The following is a 22,325-nucleotide window of genomic DNA, read 5'->3' as shown; positions in this document are numbered from 1 at the left end:
TCTTCCTGTAACAGGTAAAACGTTAATTTAGAATCCATTTACTAAAATTGCATTTTTTCGATATTTTTGCTCAACTGCTTCTTATCCAACTGGAATGTCTTAAATGTCAAAAAATTGGATAACTACGTCTATTTTTGCGGAAATAATGAACTTTCGGAATTGTAAATCAATTTCTCCTTTTCTTTTTGTTTGTTTAGTTCGTTTGAATAATACAAAATCTTTACATATTATATATAAAATTGTTTTTCATTTTCCTTTATTAATTATTCAAATAAGTGGACGGATCAATTCCCTCTTCTGGAAATTCAGCAATTTTGACATCAAAACGTTCTTGAATTTTTGCCAGGACTTCCTCATCTTCCTTGGACGAAACAAAGGAAATAGCCAAACCCTTAGTACCAAACCTACCAGCTCTACCAACACGATGTAAATATTGATCAGCTTCATTGGTTAGATCATAATTGATGGCCAAGTTGATACGTTCAATATCGATACCTCTACCAAAAACATCTGTGGATACACAAATACGCTTTTCAAAATCTTTGAAAGCCTTGTAACGAGCAATACGTTCTTCTTGTTTCATGTGACCATGAACGGTGATAGCGGGGAAGTTAGAAGCGTTTAACAATTTGGTCAACTCATTAGCTCTTGTGGTAGACTTGACGAAAATAATGACTTGATTGAACTCCAAGTCGTCTAATAATTGAGCTAACTTACGGTTTTTCTCACGCTCTTCTAACTTAATATAGTATTGTTGTAACCCATGCAAAGTTAATTTGGCTTCATCATCGACAAAAATTTCCAATGGATTTTGTAAGAAACGTCTACAAATGGGTCTAATTTCTTGAGAAAGTGTGGCTGAGAACATCATGACTTGTTTGTCCCTTGGAGTAGCTCTGAAAATTTCTTGAACGTCTCTCCTCATGTCTAATTCTTCCAGAACTTTATCACATTCATCAATGACAAAGTTCTTGACGTGAGACAAATCAATGTATTTTTCTCTCACTAAAGCCTTTAAACGGCCTGGTGTGGCAACAACAATATGTGGAGCAGTGTCTTTGTTCTTCAAAAGCTCAGCGTCTTTGGAAATTGGCGTACCACCGTAAAAAACGGCAGTCTTTACATCTGGCATATACTTGGAAAATCTCAAATATTCGTTACGGATTTGATAAGCTAATTCTCTAGCGTTACAAATGACAACAACGGCAACTTCACCAGGAACGGGGTCCAATTGTTGCAAAGTGGATAAGACAAAAACAGCTGTCTTACCTAAACCTGACTTGGCTTGACACAAGACATCAGTACCATGAATAGACTGAGGAATAGTATGTTGCTGGACCTCAGAAGGATGTTCAAAACCACAATCGATGATTGCTCTTGATAGTTCCGGCTTCAGCAAAAAATCTTTGAAACCAGTGGAATGGATACCGACATAAGAACCTTTCTTGTCACCGGTTGCCGTGTTGTTATTATTATCACCTTCAGTGGAAGATGCGACAGCTCCAGCTTCTCCAGCTTCAGCGGCCTTGGAAGCATCAATTTGAATTTCTTGTTCGTTATCGGAATACTCCAATAAATCTTCTTCACCTTCGTGTGACATTTTTTGCTGTTGTTAAAGAATGAACGATTTTTTTTGAACCTCTTGCTGAAGTGAATATAAGTTAGTTATTCAGATGATAAAAATAACGTGAAATTCCAACAGACAAACGAATCCGTGTTACCACTAAAAATAACAACACTTAGAAAGATAAGACCTCAACTTCTGCCCTATAACTGTTATATTTCAGGTATCGAAGAAAACCCTTTGTTTGTTTGGCGTGTTGTCGACTTTCTTTTTCCTTCTTAAAACTTCATCACATAAAAAAATCACCTCTGACGAGAGAGGGTAACATAGAGATTATAACCAATAAAGGGTATATTTTTTAAGTACAATACATGATAATATAAAGGAATTGAATTGCGAGAAACAATATGTAAAACAAGAACTACACGGAGGAATCTCTTCCAAGGAAGTAAACCTTGGTCCAGTCCATGGCAATTAAAATCCTATTTCTGATGGAGAGACACATAGCCAAATAAGCAGATTTCCAAAACAAGAATGCAAACATACCTTTCAGTTGGTATGATGAATCGCCCATATGTAGGTCTGCAATTGCGGTTTCGGACCCGATATACGCAAGGGCTCCCATATGCTTGTAGTTGAATTTATCTAGCTTGGATTTTCTCAAGTTGATTTCCTTTTGCAGGCGTGATACTTTAGCATCATCAGTACTTTTCAGCATGTCCCATTCTAACTGTTCTATTTGTAATTTTTTATCCAAGATCTTGGCTAAGTATTCACCTTCCTGATGAGCAACTTGTGCAGTAGGGAAAAAACCTGTATGTGCAGTACAGTCACCAATGGCATAAATAGAATCCTCGGCTCCTAGTAGCTCCAGCTTATCGTTGATTAGCAGACCGCGCCTATTAGATTGTTCTGGTATCCTATCCAACAGTGTTTTTGAAAACTCTATCGGTTCGTTCCCGGTTGCCCAAACAAGCATTCCGTAGTGGATATCGGTGGCTTTTTGGCCGTTTTGCAAAGTGCGGATGTAGGTTGGTTCGACGGCTTTCACGGCAGTATTTACCTGCAAGTCAATCTCGTCTCTAGCAAAAAGGTCCTCTGCATACTTGATCAAAGTCTTATCGAACATGTTCAAAATATTAGGCAAAGCTTCAATCAAAATAACTTTCATTTCTTTACTCAAATCGGGCATCCATTTCCTTAAATCTTGGTTGATATAGTCTTGCAGTTCTGCGGCAAATTCCACACCCGTGGGCCCGCCACCAACAACAACAAATGTTAATAAACGTCTCCTTTCTGGATCGTTTACGGGAAATGAGCTTGCTTGTTCTATGGTTTTCATTAGTTTCATACGGATATTTTGAGCATCTTCAATCTCTTTCAAGAAATTGGCGTTCCCATAAACTCCAGGAATATTAAAAGTCGTAGTCTTAGCTCCTACACCGATGACAAGATAGTCATAATTCAAGGTGGAAACAAAATACTCGTCCTCAGACACCGATTGCACCACCACTTTTTTTGCTTGGGGGTCAACGTCCAATGCTTCCGCCTCAATGTAGTGGACTTCCCCAGGCGTTCTTCTAGCAATGGACCTAACAGGTTCAACAATAGACTTCATCTCTATGGTTCCTACGGGTGTAGAAGGTAACAGCGGAGTGAACAAAAAGAAGCTTCTTGGTGACACCACGGTCACGTTGTACAAAGATGTGTCCAGTTTCTTTAAAAGAGAAATGGCGCCCCAACCTGTGCCCAAAATGACCAGCTCTTTCTTTTTCAAGCCATTAGCAAAAGTAGCAGACTGGGGAATCTGCTTGGGCGGGTTCGATTCCTTATACAGCCCGTACGACACATACAGAGTGCCGGCCAACGTAGTGTAAAAAGTTAGCTTTAAACCTCTGACAAACCATTTCTTGAATACCGCTGTGTAGGATTTCGATGATCTCTGCAATGGCCTTGGCTTACCGACTTCGCTAGAATGGAAAAATGGTTTAGAAACCTGGGTCATCTTGAATCGTTGCATGGACCTATTAGTCCTCGCAAAACCAAGCCTGGGCAACATCGAAAGAAGAAAATACACTAGTTGTTTCTGCCTTAGTGCCTTTAAATTATTACTAAGCTCGTGATACGATCTTCTCAAGACAAATCCACCCGCTAGTGTCTATGTACCTGTAATATATACTCAGGACAATGATGGAGTATCAAAGGGAGGGGCTGACTTATTAGGGGAGGCATTTAGGCTGTAGAGAAACCCTTTGAAAAAAACAAAAACAAAAACAAAATTAGGGAAAGAAGTGTCAGAGATGACCTGCTACTGTGACGCTCCTATCTTAATGCATGTACCGGTGCTGAGGAACGCGTGACATATGTATATATACATACAATAAATAGCATCATAAGGAATGACTAAATCAAGCACCGTTTTCGGCATTTATGCGTAATATACACAATACAAATGGTTGGATTTACCCGGCCACCTGTTTTCTATTATTTCACTCAAAACCGCTTCCTTTGTCTTTGCCATGGCAACGTTTCCACGTTTATTAGAGTATGGTTATAGGTTTCTAGCGTAGGCTACGGCAATACTACTTCACAGAGATCCAATTTACGTCCCAGGACGACACACCCTTAACAATGGCTAGAGGTAATCAAAGAGACTTGGCAAGACAAAAAAACTTGAAAAAGCAAAAGGACATGGCCAAGAGCCAGAAAAAGAATGGTGATCCAAAGAAAAGAATGGAGTCAGACGCTGAAATTTTGAGACAAAAGCAGGCTGCTGCTGATGCTAGAAGAGAGGCTGAGAAGCTCGAGAAGTTGAAAGCCGATCAATCAAGAAGATAGATGGAGGCTTTCTGCATGGGTTTTTACTGGGATGTAATGGTCGCGGTAGTTTTATACATATAGAATAGAGTACTTTTAAAACGCTGTAATTTTTGCCCTTTTTCTTTCCCATGGTTTTTTTTCTTAGGTAAAAGGCTTTTCTATATGGTGCCTTTACTTAGTATTTAGCATATGTAGAGTAGAGGGCGGAATTCAACACACGTGCTCCAGTGGTGTGTTATCATCTACAAATTCACCTAGGTCAATTCTCAGTTTCCTGTTGAACTGCTCGAACAGGAAGCCGAGACAACTTTGGGTGATAGCAGAGTCGAACCTACCCTTGCTGAACTCGTCACGGATGAAGGCGTGCTGGGCAGCCAAGATTTCCAAGAACGTGAATTTTACTCCGTGGTCTCTGAGAGTCTTTCTGATCAGGTCGCGGCCTTCCGGGTCGACGTGGGTGTCCGCAGTCCCGAAGATTAAGACCATTTCTTGGTTATTACCCAACTCCTTGGAAATGCGCTCCAATGAGTTGTCGTCTTGGCCCAGACCCAAAGTTCTTGAATGGATATCCGTAGGGAAGAAACACGTTGCGCAGGTGACCCTCTTGTCCAATAACGCCCTAAAAGCCAAATGACCACCTAAACACATCCCTGTGGATCCGACCCTTTTACCATCAAACTGCGGTAACTGGAAAAGCAGATCGCAACATAGCTTGTTGTCCTCATCATAAGACTCTAACGGCTTCTTGATCTTGTACTCGTTACCGATATCGGTGCCCTGCACGTCGTAAGGCAACGCTTCAGGACCCATGAAGTTGTGATAAATAGCAGGTGCCACCACCACGTAGCCTTCAGACGCAATTCTTTGCCCAAAACGACGGACAGGCCCCGTAACCTGGTAGATTTCACTGTACAGGATTACGCCAGGAAACTTAGCCTGCGGGTAGCCTGCAATCTTGGGAGAATACACGTATATACGCAAAGTAGTGCCATACGATGTCTGCACATCGTGGAAGGTCTCTGTGATCAACATCGTTTGTTTTGCTTACTTCTATCACATCATTTACGGCCTCGTTTTCTGACTGACCCTTCTTTTATATAGTTCCTCCCTGTGACGCTTTGCCGATAAAATTTCCCTTTGTTCTTCGTAAAGCATCCAGCAACACTGGAAAATGCTAAAGAGATGGCAGGAAACACCGACTGGAAGGCACATCAAAACCAGTGGGTGCTGTTAGTCAAACATCAGGGTGATTTGGTACATGATACAGTTGGAGAACCTGGTTAATACGTATCAGTTAGTCGTATGCTCCACTGTAATAACGACATGCCAATGTATTACCCGAATAACCGCCGATGTTTCAGGCACTAGAGAAGAGAGAAAAGAGAGCATTAACTTGTAGAATAAGTAAGATATAATGCAGTATGCTTCAAACACTCCAAAGGAGCCGCACACTATTGTCAATATGTCTACTATGTCAACACCAGCCGCAGAACAACGCAAGCTCGTCGAGCAGTTAATGGGCAGGGACTTTAGTTTCCGCCACAACAGATATTCGCACCAAAAGAGAGACCTCGGACTGCACGACCCCAAGATCTGCAAGTCATACCTTGTAGGGGAATGTCCCTACGATCTGTTCCAGGGCACCAAGCAAAGCTTGGGAAAGTGCCCGCAGATCCATCTGGCCAAGCATAAAATCCAGTACGAAAGAGAGATCAAGCAGGGCAAGACATTTCCCGAATTCGAAAGGGAATACCTTGCCATCCTGTCTCGATTTGTTAACGAGTGTAATGGCCAGATATCTCTGGCGTTGCAGAGTTTAAAGCATACCGCCGAGGAACGAATGAAGATCCAGCAGGTGACTGAAGAACTGGATGTCTTGGATGCGCGGATAGGTCTAATGGGACAAGAGATTGATTCTTTGATCCATGCAGATGAAGTCACTATGGGCATGCTACAGTCGGTGAAGTTGCAAGAACTAATGAGCAAAAGGAAAGACGTTGCCAAACGTGTTAGAAACATCACGGAGAACGTTGGTCAGAGTGCTCAACAAAAGTTACAGGTCTGCGAGGTGTGCGGGGCGTATCTATCACGTTTAGACACAGACAGAAGGCTCGCTGACCACTTCCTGGGGAAGATCCATCTGGGATACGTCAAGATGAGAGAGGATTATCATCGGCTGATGAAGAATAACCAAACCGGTAACACCAATAGGACAGCTGCAGCACTACCCGGAAAACGCTTTGTGTAGGGCATAGAAAAAAACTGGTCCTGGAAAATTTTTGTTTGAAGGAGTACTAGTGTTTGCAGAGGTAGGTTCGAAGCATTGCAAATAACAAACGCATACCTTTGAATCTTCTATTGCCTGATAAGATAGGTATATTTTGTTGCTTTTTATCTAACGTTTTATTTGCACCTATTTTCTTCTCTGTAACGTGTTAAATACGGAACTGCACATTTGAAATGTTTGGAGTACATTCGAGCAACAACAATAGCGGGCTTGCAAGCCTTACATCACAACCACCACAAAACACTCAGATGTTTCAGGCTCCACTACAGCCGCCGTCACTTCAACAGCAACAGCAACGTTCCCAATTTAGCGCATCTTTTGGTACAGGCCCTTCAAGATTTGGTACCTCACTTACCAATACCGTAAACATCAATAATAACAGTAGCGATATTATTAGTAATAGCATCAACAACAATAATAACATAAGTAATAACAGCGACAACACAAACCATCATAGTCAGGGAAGTAATCCTAGTTGGGTGAATGATCCAAAAAAAAGGTTCACTCCTCATACGGTGATAAGAAGGAAAACAACAAAGCAAAACTGTTCATCTGACATTAATCAAAATGATGATTCATCTTCTATCAATACTACAATGAGAAGCTTCAGTAAGCAGAATCAGGATTCCAAACATAATGAAGGAAGCAAATCAGCGGTTACTAATGATATCAATTCCTTCTTAACAAATTTCAACGATATTCCACCCACCGTTACTTTACAGGACTGGCAACGTGAGGATGAATTCGGTTCTATTCCGTCTTTAACAACCCAATTTGTTTCCAATAAATTTACATCCAAAAAAATAAATAGCCCAGCCTATGATTCCAAGAACACTCCAAATGTTTTTGACAAAGACTCTTACGTTAGAATAGCAAACATTGAAAATAGTCATTCAGATAACAATTACAATACTGCGGATACAAACATTAACAAGGCTCACGAAATCTCTATCAAATCTACAAACTTAAGTGCAGTTGTCGTATTTGGTTACCCCGAATCAATTTCCAATGAACTGATTGAGCACTTTTCCCATTTTGGTCCCATTATGGAGGATTTTCAGGTTTTGCGTTTGAGTCGCGGGCTCAGCCCAAACTCCTTCAGAATACTCCACAATAGCGATACAAGCAGTGAACAAAGTGATTCTGCTGCTAACAAATCCATTACTTTTAAAGGTAGAGATGATGAATTGAGTAACAGAAAATATCCAATATTCACCGGTGAAAGTTGGGTCAAACTCACTTATAATTCTCCATCTTGTGCTTTGAGAGCATTACAAGAAAATGGAAGCATATTCCACGGCGCTTTAATTGGTTGTATCCCATATTCCAGGGACGTGGTAGAGCAACTAGCCGGTTGCAAAATTGATAACATTGATGACATTGGGGAATTTAATGTTCCTATGTATCAGAGCCCTTCGACATCATCGACATCGAGCACTCCGTCCCCGTCCAACATATTGCTAACCAACGATGCTCTGCTAAGAAAAGACGTCAACTTTTCTGCAGTAAATATTGGTAAGGGAATAATCTTTCCAAGCCCCAAAAAGACAAATTCTCTCAAAAAGCAATTAGATGGAATGGATGAGAAATTGTTATCCATCCACAACACAAGCCTCAACTCGAAAATTCCGACCGTACTGCAGAATTTAGAATCCAAAATGCGCCTGAATGAAGAGAGTTATAGAAATAACGAACCTGCTGGCTTCATGCATAAACTAAGTAATTGGTTATTTGGTTGGAATGATCTATAACAGACATTGATCAACTAATCACCTATAAAATTTCAGAGTTTCAAGTATATCACGATATGTGATTGTCCTGGCAACTATTGAGAATATTATAAACGGCATTGTATTATTATTTTTTTACTTACCTATATATAATTCGAAATAATTGAGACATTTCTTCTATTCTTTGTTAATGTTCTTCTTTTTTGGCGAGCAAAGAATGACCTTGATACCATCTCTATTCAATGCATTCAATTCTGAACCTTCAAAACTTTTCTGTCTTGTGCTCAAGGGTGTTTTTCTTAAAGGGCTCAAAGATTTTGATGTATTCTGGTCTTGATTTGGCAGGTAAGCTTCATCCTTCTTTGAATTTTGTTTTGATGTTAATCTAATATATTCATTGTTTGGAAATTTCTCGCCGAAATATGGGTAGAGCTGGGAAGAAAGCTGGGAATCAAAAGAATGGATGTCATTACCGAATACTTGAGAAATGCCTTCAAAGTTTTTTACTCTGGCTTCTCGGGGTCCTCGCCAATTGTCAGTTATTTTAGGCAATACCTCAAATTCCTTTTTTTTGTAATTATATACCTCTCTAATTTCTTCTCCACGTAATGAATGAGTGGTGAATATTCTTGGTGTTTTAGATTTAGCGCCTCTACTAGATGATATGGTGTCCTTGCTACTATATTGATTTATTCGTGACATTATATGCTTGTCTTCATATTCTTGCAAAGCTGCACTTGATAAGATCAACTCATCTTCCACACTTCTTTGGAATCTATTAGTTATGACATAATCTAAGATATATTGATGTAAGATCAAAGCAATCACAGTGGTAAACGAAACATCGGAAAGGCTCAAAAATACAATCGCTGTTGGTGAGAACGATACAAAAAGATTAATCATAAACTTGGTCGGAGTCCATTTTTTTAACTGATAGAATATTTCATCATCATCTTGATCAATATGAGGTGTATCATCGCCAGATCCTTTAAAAAAATGCTTTAACATAGACCACAATGACTTTTTGTAAACATCTTCATAGTATTCTTTACTCAAGTAACTCAGGTTATGTTTAGTTAGGTTTGAAGAATTGAACTCCTTTCTCAAATGGAATAAATTATAAGTTTTAAAATATCCAAACATGAATCTATAAGTTAGATAAAGGTTTAGGGACAAAAAGATTATAATAGCACATTTAAAAAGATTATCCATAAATCTGAGAGTAATGAAATAAAAAGATTGAAAAGCATAAAATTGATTACCATTTTGAAAACTAGAAGATATTTCCCATAAATGATCAAACTCTTTTAATTTGCTAGATTTGGAAAGATCGAAAGCGTCTGACTTGACATTAAGCTTGTAATAATTGGGCTTGATCAAATTGTCTTGTAAGAGTCTCATGATAAAAAAAAGTGTCGTTAAAAAGTTCCCTAATGGCTTAGCTAGGCTTTTGGCATACGCATCCCAATCTATCATCTCCAACTTTTCATTTATTACTAGCTGCAAATCTAAAGGGGAGGCGATTAGCTGATACCACCTCTTAACCCATGCCAGTTTTGATTCCGTTTCTTCATTAATCAACTCCGAATGACTATATAGGTCATTTATCTCTCCATTTGAATCCATTTCACTGCTGATTTTTTATACGTAAAGCTTCTCAATTCACAGTAAAGTTCGCCAGGGTGTTCCTTTCGCTGCCCTATAAGTGCTGCTAAATCAAACTAGAAAAAATGTACCACCTGTTTTGATGGAGTTATGGTTTTCAGTATAGTAACGACTCTTTTCTTTGTTTATTGCTGGGCTATTTTTCCCTACTTCCGCTAATGTAAGGGATCACTATATCCGTCTCTGCCCTAATCAAACTCACGACTCAATACACTCGTACCTTGATTATCGTTTCCTCTTCAACTATCTCTGGTCAGTGGTGAAAATAGGAAGGAGACTGTCTTGTCTCGCAGTTAAATTTCTTTCACATAAGCAGCTGCCTCATTGAGAAGTTTCAAACTAAAACACGCGAAAGTGACTGAGATACCAAGCAAGGGTCCATTTCATCGCCGTTCCTATGAACAAACAACTGCATTGCCTATAAAACCTAAAGTAATCAAAGCGTATGCGACAGAGGGTAGGAAGATCCATAGCTAGGGCTAAATTTATAAACACAGCTTTATTAGGAAGAAAGAGACCAGTAATGGAGAAAGTCGTCGATCTGACCGATTTAGATACAAGTCACACAATCCAACCATTGTTGAAAGAATTGGAGACGGTCACAACTGAAGCACGGCATGAAGTACTACAAAGTGTGTTAGAGATATATGAAAATGGTAGAAACCCTGACGGACCCACTCTCACGAAAGAGTTCCACAAGATGTACTTAGATGTTGCCTTTGAAATTTCGTTACCTCCACAAATGACCGCACTAGATGCTTCTCAACCATGGATGCTATATTGGATTGCTAATTCTTTGAAGGTGATGGACAAAGACTGGCTTTCAGACGGTGTCAAAAGAAAAATTGTGAATAAGCTTTTTTCCATTAGTAGTTCAGGAGGACCCTTTGGTGGAGGACCAGGGCAATTACCTCATTTGGCCAGTACATATGCTGCAATTAACGTTTTATCACTTTGTGATAATATAGATGGCTGCTGGGACAGAATTGACCGGAGAAGAATTTACGAATGGCTGCTGTCTTTGAAAGAACCTAATGGAGGATTTAAGACCTGTTTGGAAGTTGGAGAGGTAGACACAAGAGGTATATACTGTGCCTTAAGCATTGCAGCACTATTAAATATCCTTACAGATGAACTTACTGAAGGTGTATTGGGTTATTTGAAAGAATGTCAAAGCTATGAGGGTGGATTCGGCAGTTGTCCTCACGTAGACGAAGCACACGGAGGGTATACTTTCTGTGCTACAGCAAGTCTAGCTATTCTAAGATCTTTGAATGTGATTAATGTAGAAAAACTATTAGAGTGGTGTAGTGCTCGTCAGCTACAAGAAGAGCGAGGATTTTGCGGAAGAAGCAACAAACTTGTCGATGGTTGCTACAGTTTTTGGGTTGGGGCCTCAGCTGCCATACTTGAGGCATTAGGGTATGGCCAGTGTTTTGATAAAAATGCTCTCCGGGAATATATACTATTATGTTGTCAAGAAAAAGAACAGCCTGGCTTGAGAGATAAACCAGGAGCTCACTCTGATTTCTACCATACAAATTATTGCCTATTAGGACTCGCAGTGACTGAGAGTTTATACACTTGCGCTTCTAATGATCCTCCACATAAAATCAAATGTATTCCAAACCGTCAAATTGTGTCATCAGAACTTACCGATGTCAACCCTGTCTACGGTTTACCAACAGAAAACGTAAGAAGATTTATACACTACTTTGATTCCGGTTTACCTCCTTAATATCATCCATATAACACATCTATGTACCTATCTTTAGTTTTTGGTAATCTCTTATATTTTAACTACTTCCATTTCACTTGGTGGTTTTGTTAATGCTTATTCGACACTTCGGTTACCGCTTTTTAAAACGACATTATCAGAGCGAAATCGTAATAAGGCATATAATATACCCTTGTCTATTATAACGGATGAACCAAGCTATCTTATTCTAAGTTTTCTTACTTATCATTCTACTAGATAGTTTGACTAAAATTTACGATTATCTTATAAGCATGGACTTATTTAGACAGACTTTTGGAAATAATGAGGAGCCCTTTATTCAGATTCCAGGAGCTTTTAGGGAAGAACCACCTACTGATATGAATGGAAGAGCAGATGATCAAAATAACAGTGCAAACGAACCAACACAGAACCGGGATAGATACACAAAGTCGGTACTTCACTTTCTCTTCCAAGCTCCCCTGATAGTTCTTTATTACTTATTGAATTTCATAATCCGAAGTTCACGTCTTTTGAAACCTTTGTTAAGATTTCATGGATTCTACCAGAGAAAGCACAATCGTTTGCTAGATCATAGTTCTCAGTTAAATTGTCTCTTAGAAAATTTAGAAAACGAATCTCAAATTGTAACGTGTTCCGAAGCTAATGGAAACATTGACGATAATAGAAACAGTGAAGATGCGAGGAACAATCAAAACAGTGGAGTTCAGTTCAGTTTTGGCTCCTTGTATAATCCAGAAAATGGAACGTTTTTAAAAAGTATTATGCAAAGCAGTTATACTGAACTATTGGATGCTTGTAGTGAACAAGTAAAATTTGGAGTAATTTATTTGCATGATCCGCTTCTGGATAATCATATGGATTATGTTAATAAAATACTGTGCTCAGAAACTTTTGTTAACATGATAAGGAAGTACCAGGTATTATTATGGTTTGGTGATGTCACTACTTCTGAAGGATTACAGGTTTCAAATGCACTAAAAATTAGACAATATCCCTTACTTGGAATAATTTCCTTAAAAGCGGAAAAGAAAATAGAATTAGTTGCGAGAGTTGAAGGTTCTATTTCTAACTATATGCCTCAAGATTTGGAGACTATATTCTCCAAGAATTATCCTCGACTGATTCAATTGCGCCAACAAAGGCAGAATGTTGAAATGCAGAGATTGATAAGGCAACAACAGGATTCGAGATACCAAGATTCTTTGAGACGTGATCAACAGAGAGAGTCAGAAAGATCGGAACAGATTCAAAGAGAACAAAGGGAACGAGAGCACGAAAGAATAGAAAATCAATGGCTCTTGTGGAGAAAGGGGCAGCTGAAACCTGAACCGTCTCCTGGTAAAGATGCAAGCAAAGTGGCGATCAGGTTGGAAAATGGCCAGAGATTAGTGAGAAAATTCGACGCTTCTTTACCAACAGAAGAAATCTATGCATTCGTAGAACTACAGTTACGTGGCTTATTGGATTCAGAAGGGCATACTCCGTTTGTTGAACACCCTGCTAACTATCAACACCAGTATGGGTTTAAATTGATCACGCCAGTACCAAGAAGAGAGCTCGATCCATCTACCAAAATATCTGACGCTGGTGGCATATACCCATCAGGAAATATTGTGATGGAGCGTCTGGAATAATGAGAAAATTAAAAAAATACTCATTTCAATATCTTCGTTCTAAAGTATGGTTAAATTTATATCTACACAACTTTATGCAATTATATTTGTGCCTACGCTGCCGTCTTTTAATGTACACATTTGAAGGTAACAAGAAGTGAACATGCCTTTTAATTCAAGTTTGGCGTGCATCAATTTTTCTTTGCTACTTTGTTTTTCTTAACTGTCTTGCTAGCACCATTCTTACTTTTTTTCTTCTTCTTCTTGATCAGATTTTGCATACCTCCCTTGAATACAGATGAGTATTCTTGCCAGAACTGATCTAGCTCATTCGCCTTTACCATTGTTGAGCATTTTGCCTTCTTATCGTGCGAACCGTAAGACATTCTAATTAGTAACGAGTATTCTTTGTCGGAACTCGAGCTAACCACTACATTGGAAGCCTTTTTTGACACATCATAGTCTGGATAATTGGTAGTATCAAATTCGAGATTACCTTCCACAGGATCGTGTTCTATGAGTCTTTTGGCTGTTAGACGTACCGTTTTATGTTTTTCATTTGCAATCTTGAAAAATTCTGGAACTTTTAATAAAAATTCATTTGGCGATAAACAACTACTATTTGCCATTATCTTAGGTTGACGAGAAAGCTGCATTTCTTGATTTAAACTAGAGAAACATGGCCTACGACTTGCAATTCGTTAAGCATTAATGTTTGGTGTGGTTCTTTTTTTCAAGATTATTAAGAGTTACATTATCCTTCTGCACGGAAGAGAAGGTAAAATATGGGATTGATTTTTTGGATGCCACTTTAACATACCATAATGAAAAGACAATGCATTAACTATCGCAAACGCTTTGATGTGTTGCATATTTGCTTCCTTTATATTCATCTTTTCGTTTCTTTAAAAATTTTTCAGTAATCTTGAAGATCTGCGATGTCAAAAGACGCAATTGCCATCGCAATATTTTTGAAATGCTTTATCCTAGTCCAGATATTTCGTTCATTGAATCATTTATTTCATTTAATAGTATGTAAATATATACATTGCTTAATACAGAACGTTGCCTTATCCACCAGAGTCGTTCAGTTGAAAATATATCGAAAAGGGTGGGATAAGAAAGTGGTTATAACTTTTGTTGTAACTAGTCATAAATCCTTTTTTATGTTTATTCTGACCTCTTGCGCCAAGTGAGCTCAAATCGAGATCTGAATCAATAGGTGATTGTTTGATCTGAATGCAAGTACGCGAATTAACTCATTCAATTTTTGAGTCATAATGACTATCGGCTAATAACAATGAATTACAATAGAAGTCCCAGCTTCCTAACCATTTAGACCTCTTACACAAGCTGCTTGTCCATTCAGTAGCGTAAATTAATGGGGAGTGTCCGTGGAAGAAATAAAAGCAAAATATCATAAAAATAACAGCCGCGAAATATCCAGTATTACTCCTCTTGCTAGAAATGGAGGTTGAAATTAGATCAAGTGCGTGACCAAATGCTAGAATACCAAAATAGTAGGCAGGCAAATAATCGTACAAATAGAGATTTTGCCCTACGAAGAAATACGGGAAAAAATGGGCAAAAAAGCCCAACAAGTACTGAATGACCTGGTAATGGAAATTAATGATATATTTATCCCGCAAAACGTTTGCACCTAGTTTCCATGAAAGAAGTTCAATGGCTACCCCAACAATGAACGCACAAATGAATGCTGTAACAGACCACCACAAAATGGCATTACCTAGAAAGTATACTTCCTTACCGTTTTCGTTCCAGAAATCAATACCACGCAACATAAGGGGCCAAGTTTTCGGTTCTGATGAGTAGGCATGATTGGTAGCCATATGATTGTTGAGGTATAACATGAATTTGTGAATAGCAATGAACTTCTGCCAAAAGCTCATTTCTTTATAAGAAACCTTCTCTGGATTTGATAGGGGAAATTTGTTCTCATTTTCTTCAATATACCATGAAGTTAAATCTTCCCTTGCAAAATATGCACATGTAACTTCTTGCTGTCCCAGTCCCCACTCTGGCAGTTTTTCAGGATGTGAAAACAAGTAACAACCTGTTAAGTAATGTTTTAATCTGAATTTGGTTTCAATAGCCCGAACATGTTGCTGGGCAGGCCCAGCTTCTGATCTTTTTTTATCGATTTCAATAATCCAATCATCGTTTATATCACCTTCAAACTCTTCGTAACCATAACAAGAGACTTCTTTTTGCCAATCCGCATTTTGAGAGACTGGGGGTTTATGATCATGTGAATGTAATCTGCAGCCGTATTTTAGCTGTTTTAGCCTGATAATAGTGCCGTCTGTTAAATTTTGAAAACTTGTAACATTTTCATTTGGATGTTCAGGTAACTCAATAATCCATTTATTATTTTGGTCAAAGTGAGGATATAAAGTAACTTGTTGTTGCATGGAACCAGCTGGATAGTTGTGAGGATGGGAGTGCAGGTAACCACCTGCCGTTCCAACATGGTTCAATGAGACAGTAGAACCTATTCCTACTTCTGCTACAGTTTCCTGAATAACATTATTGTATTTTAAAGTTTTTCTAAACTCAGCAGGAAAAAAGCTACCACTAATACCATTCACGCTCAACGTCTTGATATGCACACTGAAGACAAGGAAATAAATTATAGCAGGAATACCCAATAAACAAGTAAACTGGAATGCCATATACTTGATTGAAGAGCCAATGGGCTTTGACAAATCGCCAATCATGAACCATACTCTCCAGAGAACAATTATACCAGCCCACGCAATAGTGAAGCAGCCAGCCCATTTTGAAGAGACCGCAAATCCCAATGCGACACTTGCAGCAACCAAGGACTTGTTTGCTTTAGATGAATTTGGTGGATAAAGTTCCGATCTTCTAAAGAAATATACAGCACATGCAATAAAAAAAATAAAAGGGCCCTCCACTGAAGTGAAGCGAGACAAAGTTACAAAGGAGTCTTCAATCGCAAAGCATACAGTACAAATAGCAGCAATAGCAATTTTCACACCCGATACCCGTAGCGTTAAGTATAACACTAAAACAGACATGATCCCTAGAGCAGCAGAAAAGAACCTCATCGCAATGTATGGAACATTTTCAGGATATTCCATTCCAATATTTGCATGATCGAAAGACCCTTTAAAGCCAGAAATGGATGCTACGCCAGCATATAGCATTGTTGTTAAGGGAGGATGAATATCGGTGAAGAAAATGTGATTCGCATACTGAGATACGAACGTGCTTACTACATTCTCCCCAAATACGATACTATTTGGCAATGAGAGATGGTGTAGTCTAACGATGGCAGTGAATATCAAAAGGAACGCAATAAGAAGCTTTTCCTTAGATGAAGTGACGGTTCTCAATGAACTCAACTTATCGTAAGGTTTTGTTACGAGGAACGGTCTTAAAGGGCCACGCTTAATAGTTATATTAGGAACAGGGTCCACATTCAACAAATGCTTATTATCCATATTCAAAGCAGCTATAGTCTTACTCTCCTGCCCCAATTTTTAAAGAGGCAGAAAAATTATCATAGAAGAAAGAAACGGAAATGGGATCTGTGCATAATATGTACTAGGCTCCTGTTCCTTTTTCTATTGTTCTCGAATACCTGTCCCATAGGCTTTTCGCGGTTCGTAAACGAGTTTCTTGAAAAAAAAAATCGGTATGAAATGATAATTACTAGAAGTACTTGCATATCACGCTAACTTGAGCGAGAAAAGCATTTGTATCTAAACGCAGATGGTCAGTATACTGCACATTCACGAAATTCTGTATTCATAATGTTTTCTTTTATCTATTTTATTTTCAATTATAGAAACTTTCTTTACATAAAAATGTGGAGAGCGCTGCAAATCTACTCCAAAACAGCCCTTTTTTCTACTTTTAATATATTTGCACCTTCTTCTTCCAACATCTTTTTGACGACTTCGGGATCTAGCTCATTGCCTTCTGTGTCTTTGAAGATTTTCTTGCCTTCTTCGTTCATGAGATCTTCGTATGATGGACCGTCTCCTTCTATAACAACTTCCTCAACAGTGCTAGTAGCAGCAGGTTGAGATTCACGTCTAGTCAAAGTTTGGTTTTTGTATTCTTCAAAAGAAGAAAAGTATGCGTTGCAATTGTAATCCCAACCAGACAACCACTGAGACTTTTTACACAATTCTTGAGTCCATGGAGTACCATAAATAATTGGACTGTGACTCTTGAAAAAGTACATAGAAGCAGCAAGGAAAGTGACCAATACCGCGTAGCCCATTTGTTTCTTGCTACGGAAAACGTAAGAAACTATTATGTCCAATGCGTGACCAAGGGCAAGGATACCAAAATAGTAAGCAGGTAGGTAATGATGCAAAAACATTTGACGTTGCATCAAGAAAGATGGCGCATAATGAACGGCAAAACCTAATAAGTAATGAATAACTTGAATGTGGAAGTTGACGACCTTGGAATCGGTCAAGACTGGTTTGCCTAATTGCCATGAGAATAACTCAGTAATAACAACCAATCCGAAAATGCCGATGAAAGCGGTGACTGCCCACCATACGATGGCATTACCTAATAAATAGACATCTCTGTTATTTTCACCCCAGTAACTGATACCACGTAGCAAAAATGGCCACGAAGTTGGCTGAGATTCGTAGACATGAGAATCGACCAAATTTTTATTGATATGCCACATTTTTTTATGGGATTCAATAAATTTAGAGATGAAGCTTGCTGGTTTGTAGGAGATACGCTTCGTATCTTCTGGCAGCAACGGGTTGCTGTTGTTTTCGACGTACCACAACGTCAAATCATGTCTACCCGAAGAAGCACAAGTAACTTCCTGTTGTTCAAAACCCCAAGCTGGCAATTTTACCTCATGTGAAAACAAATAACAGCCAGTCATGGCATGTCTCAATCTGAATTTGGTATCCAAAGCTATAACACGTTCTTGGGCAACGCCAGGAACGGAATTCTTTTTATCAATTTCAACGACCCAGTCATCATTAGAATCACCGTCGAAGCCACTGTAACCATAACAAGAGACCTCCTTCTGCCAGTCGCTACTCTCGGAAACAGGTGGTTTATGGTCATGAGAGTGTAATCTACAATGTGTAATAGTGTGGAATAGTCTGACCTTTGTACCATCGGTCAAGTTCTGGAAGGTTGTTAAAGATTCTCCGGGTACATTGTAAAGTTCCAACAACCAATCATTATTGGCATCCATGTGAGGATATAAAGTGATTTGTTGTTGTTCTGAACCAGCTGGATAATTGTGAGAATGAGAATGTAAATAACCACCCATGGTAGATACATGACGTAAACTGACGATGGAGCCAATGCCGACATCAGCAATGACATTTTGTGGAATCTTGTTATTTCTCAATGTAGATCTAAATTCAGGGGAAAAGAAACTTGCACCATCACCGTCTAACGATAAAGATTGAAAATGGATATAGAAGAAAGCCAGATAAAGAGTAAAGGGCACACCCAATAAAAAGGCCAGTTTGGCGAATGCCACTTTGACGATGGACTTCGAAGATTTGCTCAAATCCCCAATCATGAACCATAGTCTCCAAATACACAGAAGGCCCACCCACGTAACTGTAAAAAGACCCACCCATTTAGCCGAAGAAGCCATACCAAGAGCGATACCGGTGGCCAGTAAGGACTTGTAGGCATTCAGCGAGTTGGCAGGGTACATTTCATACTTCTTAAAAGAGTATACTGCAGCGGCAATGAAAAACATCAATGGAGCGTCTAGTAGAATATAACGAGATATGGTCACGTACGAGTTCTCAATGGCAAAGCAAATAGCACTGATTAACGCAACCCACATACGAACACCCGAATAACGTAATGTCATGTACATCAAAAGCACAGTAAGTGCCCCCAAAGACGCTGAGAAAAATCTCATCAAGACGTATGGCGTGGTAGATGGAAAGCTGTCACCAATGTTTTCAAAATCAAAATCACCCTGGAACCCACCAAGCGATGCCACACCAGCATATAACATCTTAGCAAGAGGAGGATGCACATCCATAAAGTAAGTGCCCCTAATGTATTGTGAGGCAAACCCGCCAAAATGTACTTCATCAAATACCACACTATCGGGCCAGGCCAGACTACGCAACCTAACCACCGCTGTAAAGACAGCGAGACAGGCCACTAACAACTTTTCCTTTAGAGTGACCATGGTCCGCAACGATGCCAATTCGGCACTCGGATCGGTAACAATGTAGGGTCTTACGGGGCCCTGCTTGATATCCAGTTCGGGCACAGGATCATCCTGCTCCACACGTTTGTACGTTTTATCTTCCGACATGACCGTGCTTATAGCTGTTAGCTGTTTCTTAGTAGTTCTTCTTCTTTCGATACTACCTCGCCTTAACAATGCACCTCTTTATCCACTTTTGATACTCTTTTGATGCTCTTTTGATGCTCGAAAATAACCCAGGATCTGCTTAAAACGCCAAACTCTTGTTCGACACGTGTCGAGAAAAAAAACGCAGCGAAAAAAAAAACACTCGATAATCATATTGCACGACGATAATAGGTAGGGCAACCTTAAAAGATGTATATTTTCTTTGGTTCCAAGGGTGGCAAAAGTTGATTAATACATAATTAAAGCAAAGATCGGTTAAAGAAAGGCAGTTTATAGGGCCTGAAACGAAGCAATTCGAGTATTAATTTATAACGAGGTAAGCCATGTCTGTGTCCAGTTCAAAATTAGAAGCCGCTAGAAATCTGGTCAGCCAAAAACAGTACGATGAGGCTGAGCAGATATATTTGAGCTTATTGGATAAAGACCACTCACAGAGCAGTACATCCGCTGCTAGTGTGGATGACAAGCGCAGAAATGAACAGGAGACAAGCATATTGGAATTGGGACAACTGTACGTGACTATGGGTGCGAAGGAAAAGTTGCGTGAGTTTATTCCTCATTCTACGGAGTATATGATGCAGTTTGCCAAATCCAAAACAGTGAAGGTATTGAAAACGTTGATTGAGAAATTCGAGCAGGTGCCGGACTCGCTGGACGATCAAATCTTTGTGTGCAAGAAGAGCATCGAATTCGCGAAGAGGGAGAAGAGAGTGTTTTTGAAGCATTCTCTATCGATTAAATTGGCTACATTACATTACCAGAAGAAACAGTACAAGGATTCATTAGCATTGATCAATGACCTGCTAAGGGAGTTCAAAAAGTTGGACGATAAGCCCTCCTTGGTGGATGTGCACCTTTTGGAAAGTAAAGTTTACCATAAACTGAGAAATTTAGCCAAGTCCAAGGCTTCATTAACTGCAGCAAGAACAGCCGCCAACTCCATATACTGTCCTACGCAAACTGTTGCAGAATTAGATTTGATGAGCGGTATCCTGCACTGTGAAGACAAAGATTACAAAACTGCATTTTCGTACTTTTTCGAGAGTTTTGAAAGTTACCACAATTTGACTACCCATAATTCGTATGAAAAGGCATGCCAGGTCTTGAAATACATGCTATTATCGAAGATCATGCTGAACCTTATTGATGATGTAAAAAATATTCTGAATGCCAAATACACAAAGGAAACGTACCAGTCCCGGGGTATTGATGCGATGAAAGCGGTTGCTGAGGCCTATAACAACAGATCACTTTTAGACTTTAACACGGCGTTAAAACAGTATGACAAAGAGCTGATGGGAGATGAGTTAACAAGGTCCCATTTCAATGCATTGTACGATACTCTATTAGAATCCAATTTGTGTAAGATTATTGAGCCGTTCGAGTGTGTGGAAATATCTCACATTTCCAAGATGATCGGTCTGGATACCCAACAAGTGGAGGGAAAACTCTCTCAGATGATACTAGACAAGATATTTTACGGTGTTCTGGATCAAGGCAATGGCTGGCTTTATGTCTATGAGACGCCGAATCAAGATGCTACGTACGACTCCGCATTAGAACTAGTCGGACAGTTAAATAAAGTTGTCGACCAACTGTTCGAGAAGGCAAGTGTCTTGTATTAAGTTTATATCTATATGTGTATACACGTACGAGTGTAAGTATAAGTAAACTGATAAAACGCAGAGAATATGATATTCCGTTTTTCTCCTAATGGAGCAGTTTAAACAAAAGCGCCGCTTAATGGAAAACAGTACCTATTTAGGTTTGTTGAAACAAAAAGCTTCACAAGCCTTAGCAAGCACGCATACAAGGAAGCTAATGTCGAATTTTGGCAGAAGAACCTGGGATAGAGAGGAATATGCTGAGAAGGCGAAAAGCGGTTATGACGGCCAATCCTTAAAGTCTACACTAACCCCGAGTGAATTACAAACTTTAAAATCCAAATACATAAACTACGACCATTTAATCAAGGGTTCACTCAAAGATCTAAATAGAAGAAAGCTAACAACAAATACGGACAGTTTATCATCCTCTAAGAAAGGAAAGAAGTTCGGGTTTTACTGTGATATTTGTAACTTGACTTTTAAAGACACGCTACAATACATTGATCATTTAAATCACAAATTGCATGCAATAAAATTTGAAACCTTGTTTGATGAGCCACTAATAATAGATACAAGGGATAATGATGAGGTACCGCAAGAGGAGTTCGAACAGTGCTACTACGATTTGGTGAAAAGATTCACCGACATGCGTTCTACAGAGACTCGGTCAAAAAGGAAAAGCTTCTTGAGGGCAGACGTGGGCAAGTCGAAGAAGGCTGTTCGTAGGCCCCCTATTGAAAATGAATCTAAAGTTAGCCAAATGATGGGATTTGCCAACTTTACCACTTCTAAAAAATGAGAATTCAAGTAGTAAATAAGCATAATACAAGCATAAAGCCCATCACGAAGGAATAACTCCGTTCCATCATTAGGCGTATCCTTTGTTGTATGTAAAACCTTAAGTAAAAAT

The 22,325-nt window shown here is 39.1% G+C and overlaps 14 protein-coding genes across 14 annotated transcripts; 7 read left to right on the top strand and 7 right to left on the bottom strand.

The window, feature by feature from the left end:
* Positions 1-259: 259 nt before the first annotated feature.
* SUB2 (ATP-dependent RNA helicase SUB2) lies at positions 260-1,600 on the bottom strand (the record flags this gene model as incomplete). The annotated part of the gene is made up of 1 exon (XM_056226685.1): positions 260-1,600. The coding sequence occupies one exon, from the start codon at positions 1,598-1,600 to the stop codon at positions 260-262; it is 1,341 nt and encodes a 446-aa protein (XP_056080936.1).
* Positions 1,601-1,985: 385 nt separating this feature from the next.
* Positions 1,986-3,623, bottom strand: NDE2 (NADH-ubiquinone reductase (H(+)-translocating) NDE2; the record flags this gene model as incomplete). Its single annotated transcript, XM_056226684.1, has 1 exon — positions 1,986-3,623. The coding sequence occupies one exon, from the start codon at positions 3,621-3,623 to the stop codon at positions 1,986-1,988; it is 1,638 nt and encodes a 545-aa protein (XP_056080935.1).
* A 572-nt stretch (positions 3,624-4,195) lies between these two features.
* On the top strand, positions 4,196-4,402 carry SMKI04G1530 (uncharacterized protein; the record flags this gene model as incomplete). Its single annotated transcript, XM_056226683.1, has 1 exon — positions 4,196-4,402. The coding sequence occupies one exon, from the start codon at positions 4,196-4,198 to the stop codon at positions 4,400-4,402; it is 207 nt and encodes a 68-aa protein (XP_056080934.1).
* A 192-nt stretch (positions 4,403-4,594) lies between these two features.
* Positions 4,595-5,416, bottom strand: SMKI04G1520 (carboxymethylenebutenolidase; the record flags this gene model as incomplete). Its single annotated transcript, XM_056226682.1, has 1 exon — positions 4,595-5,416. The coding sequence occupies one exon, from the start codon at positions 5,414-5,416 to the stop codon at positions 4,595-4,597; it is 822 nt and encodes a 273-aa protein (XP_056080933.1).
* Positions 5,417-5,798: 382 nt separating this feature from the next.
* On the top strand, positions 5,799-6,632 carry LUC7 (Luc7p; the record flags this gene model as incomplete). Its single annotated transcript, XM_056226680.1, has 1 exon — positions 5,799-6,632. The coding sequence occupies one exon, from the start codon at positions 5,799-5,801 to the stop codon at positions 6,630-6,632; it is 834 nt and encodes a 277-aa protein (XP_056080932.1).
* Positions 6,633-6,844: 212 nt separating this feature from the next.
* On the top strand, positions 6,845-8,422 carry ASM4 (FG-nucleoporin ASM4; the record flags this gene model as incomplete). The annotated part of the gene is made up of 1 exon (XM_056226679.1): positions 6,845-8,422. The coding sequence occupies one exon, from the start codon at positions 6,845-6,847 to the stop codon at positions 8,420-8,422; it is 1,578 nt and encodes a 525-aa protein (XP_056080931.1).
* A 156-nt stretch (positions 8,423-8,578) lies between these two features.
* On the bottom strand, positions 8,579-10,027 carry NUR1 (Nur1p; the record flags this gene model as incomplete). Its single annotated transcript, XM_056226678.1, has 1 exon — positions 8,579-10,027. One exon carries the CDS (start codon positions 10,025-10,027, stop codon positions 8,579-8,581), a length of 1,449 nt encoding a protein of 482 aa, XP_056080930.1.
* A 484-nt stretch (positions 10,028-10,511) lies between these two features.
* Positions 10,512-11,804, top strand: RAM1 (protein farnesyltransferase; the record flags this gene model as incomplete). The annotated part of the gene is made up of 1 exon (XM_056226677.1): positions 10,512-11,804. One exon carries the CDS (start codon positions 10,512-10,514, stop codon positions 11,802-11,804), a length of 1,293 nt encoding a protein of 430 aa, XP_056080929.1.
* Positions 11,805-12,076: 272 nt separating this feature from the next.
* On the top strand, positions 12,077-13,441 carry UBX3 (clathrin-mediated endocytosis regulator UBX3; the record flags this gene model as incomplete). The annotated part of the gene is made up of 1 exon (XM_056226676.1): positions 12,077-13,441. One exon carries the CDS (start codon positions 12,077-12,079, stop codon positions 13,439-13,441), a length of 1,365 nt encoding a protein of 454 aa, XP_056080928.1.
* A 170-nt stretch (positions 13,442-13,611) lies between these two features.
* Positions 13,612-14,049, bottom strand: SRP14 (RNA-binding signal recognition particle subunit SRP14; the record flags this gene model as incomplete). Its single annotated transcript, XM_056226675.1, has 1 exon — positions 13,612-14,049. The coding sequence occupies one exon, from the start codon at positions 14,047-14,049 to the stop codon at positions 13,612-13,614; it is 438 nt and encodes a 145-aa protein (XP_056080927.1).
* Positions 14,050-14,679: 630 nt separating this feature from the next.
* Positions 14,680-16,908, bottom strand: PMT5 (putative dolichyl-phosphate-mannose-protein mannosyltransferase PMT5; the record flags this gene model as incomplete). The annotated part of the gene is made up of 1 exon (XM_056226674.1): positions 14,680-16,908. One exon carries the CDS (start codon positions 16,906-16,908, stop codon positions 14,680-14,682), a length of 2,229 nt encoding a protein of 742 aa, XP_056080926.1.
* Positions 16,909-17,294: 386 nt separating this feature from the next.
* On the bottom strand, positions 17,295-19,748 carry PMT1 (dolichyl-phosphate-mannose-protein mannosyltransferase PMT1; the record flags this gene model as incomplete). The annotated part of the gene is made up of 1 exon (XM_056226673.1): positions 17,295-19,748. One exon carries the CDS (start codon positions 19,746-19,748, stop codon positions 17,295-17,297), a length of 2,454 nt encoding a protein of 817 aa, XP_056080925.1.
* Positions 19,749-20,131: 383 nt separating this feature from the next.
* RPN6 (proteasome regulatory particle lid subunit RPN6) lies at positions 20,132-21,433 on the top strand (the record flags this gene model as incomplete). Its single annotated transcript, XM_056226672.1, has 1 exon — positions 20,132-21,433. One exon carries the CDS (start codon positions 20,132-20,134, stop codon positions 21,431-21,433), a length of 1,302 nt encoding a protein of 433 aa, XP_056080924.1.
* Positions 21,434-21,629: 196 nt separating this feature from the next.
* On the top strand, positions 21,630-22,214 carry SNU23 (U4/U6-U5 snRNP complex subunit SNU23; the record flags this gene model as incomplete). Its single annotated transcript, XM_056226671.1, has 1 exon — positions 21,630-22,214. The coding sequence occupies one exon, from the start codon at positions 21,630-21,632 to the stop codon at positions 22,212-22,214; it is 585 nt and encodes a 194-aa protein (XP_056080923.1).
* Between the last annotated feature and the right edge of the window lie 111 nt (positions 22,215-22,325).

This window comes from Saccharomyces mikatae (assembly GCF_947241705.1).
Source record: "Saccharomyces mikatae IFO 1815 strain IFO1815 genome assembly, chromosome: 4".
Classification (NCBI taxonomy): Eukaryota; Fungi; Ascomycota; class Saccharomycetes; order Saccharomycetales; family Saccharomycetaceae; genus Saccharomyces; species Saccharomyces mikatae.
Note: the sequence above shows the minus strand (reverse complement) of the source record. Positions and strands in the feature narration are given on the sequence as shown.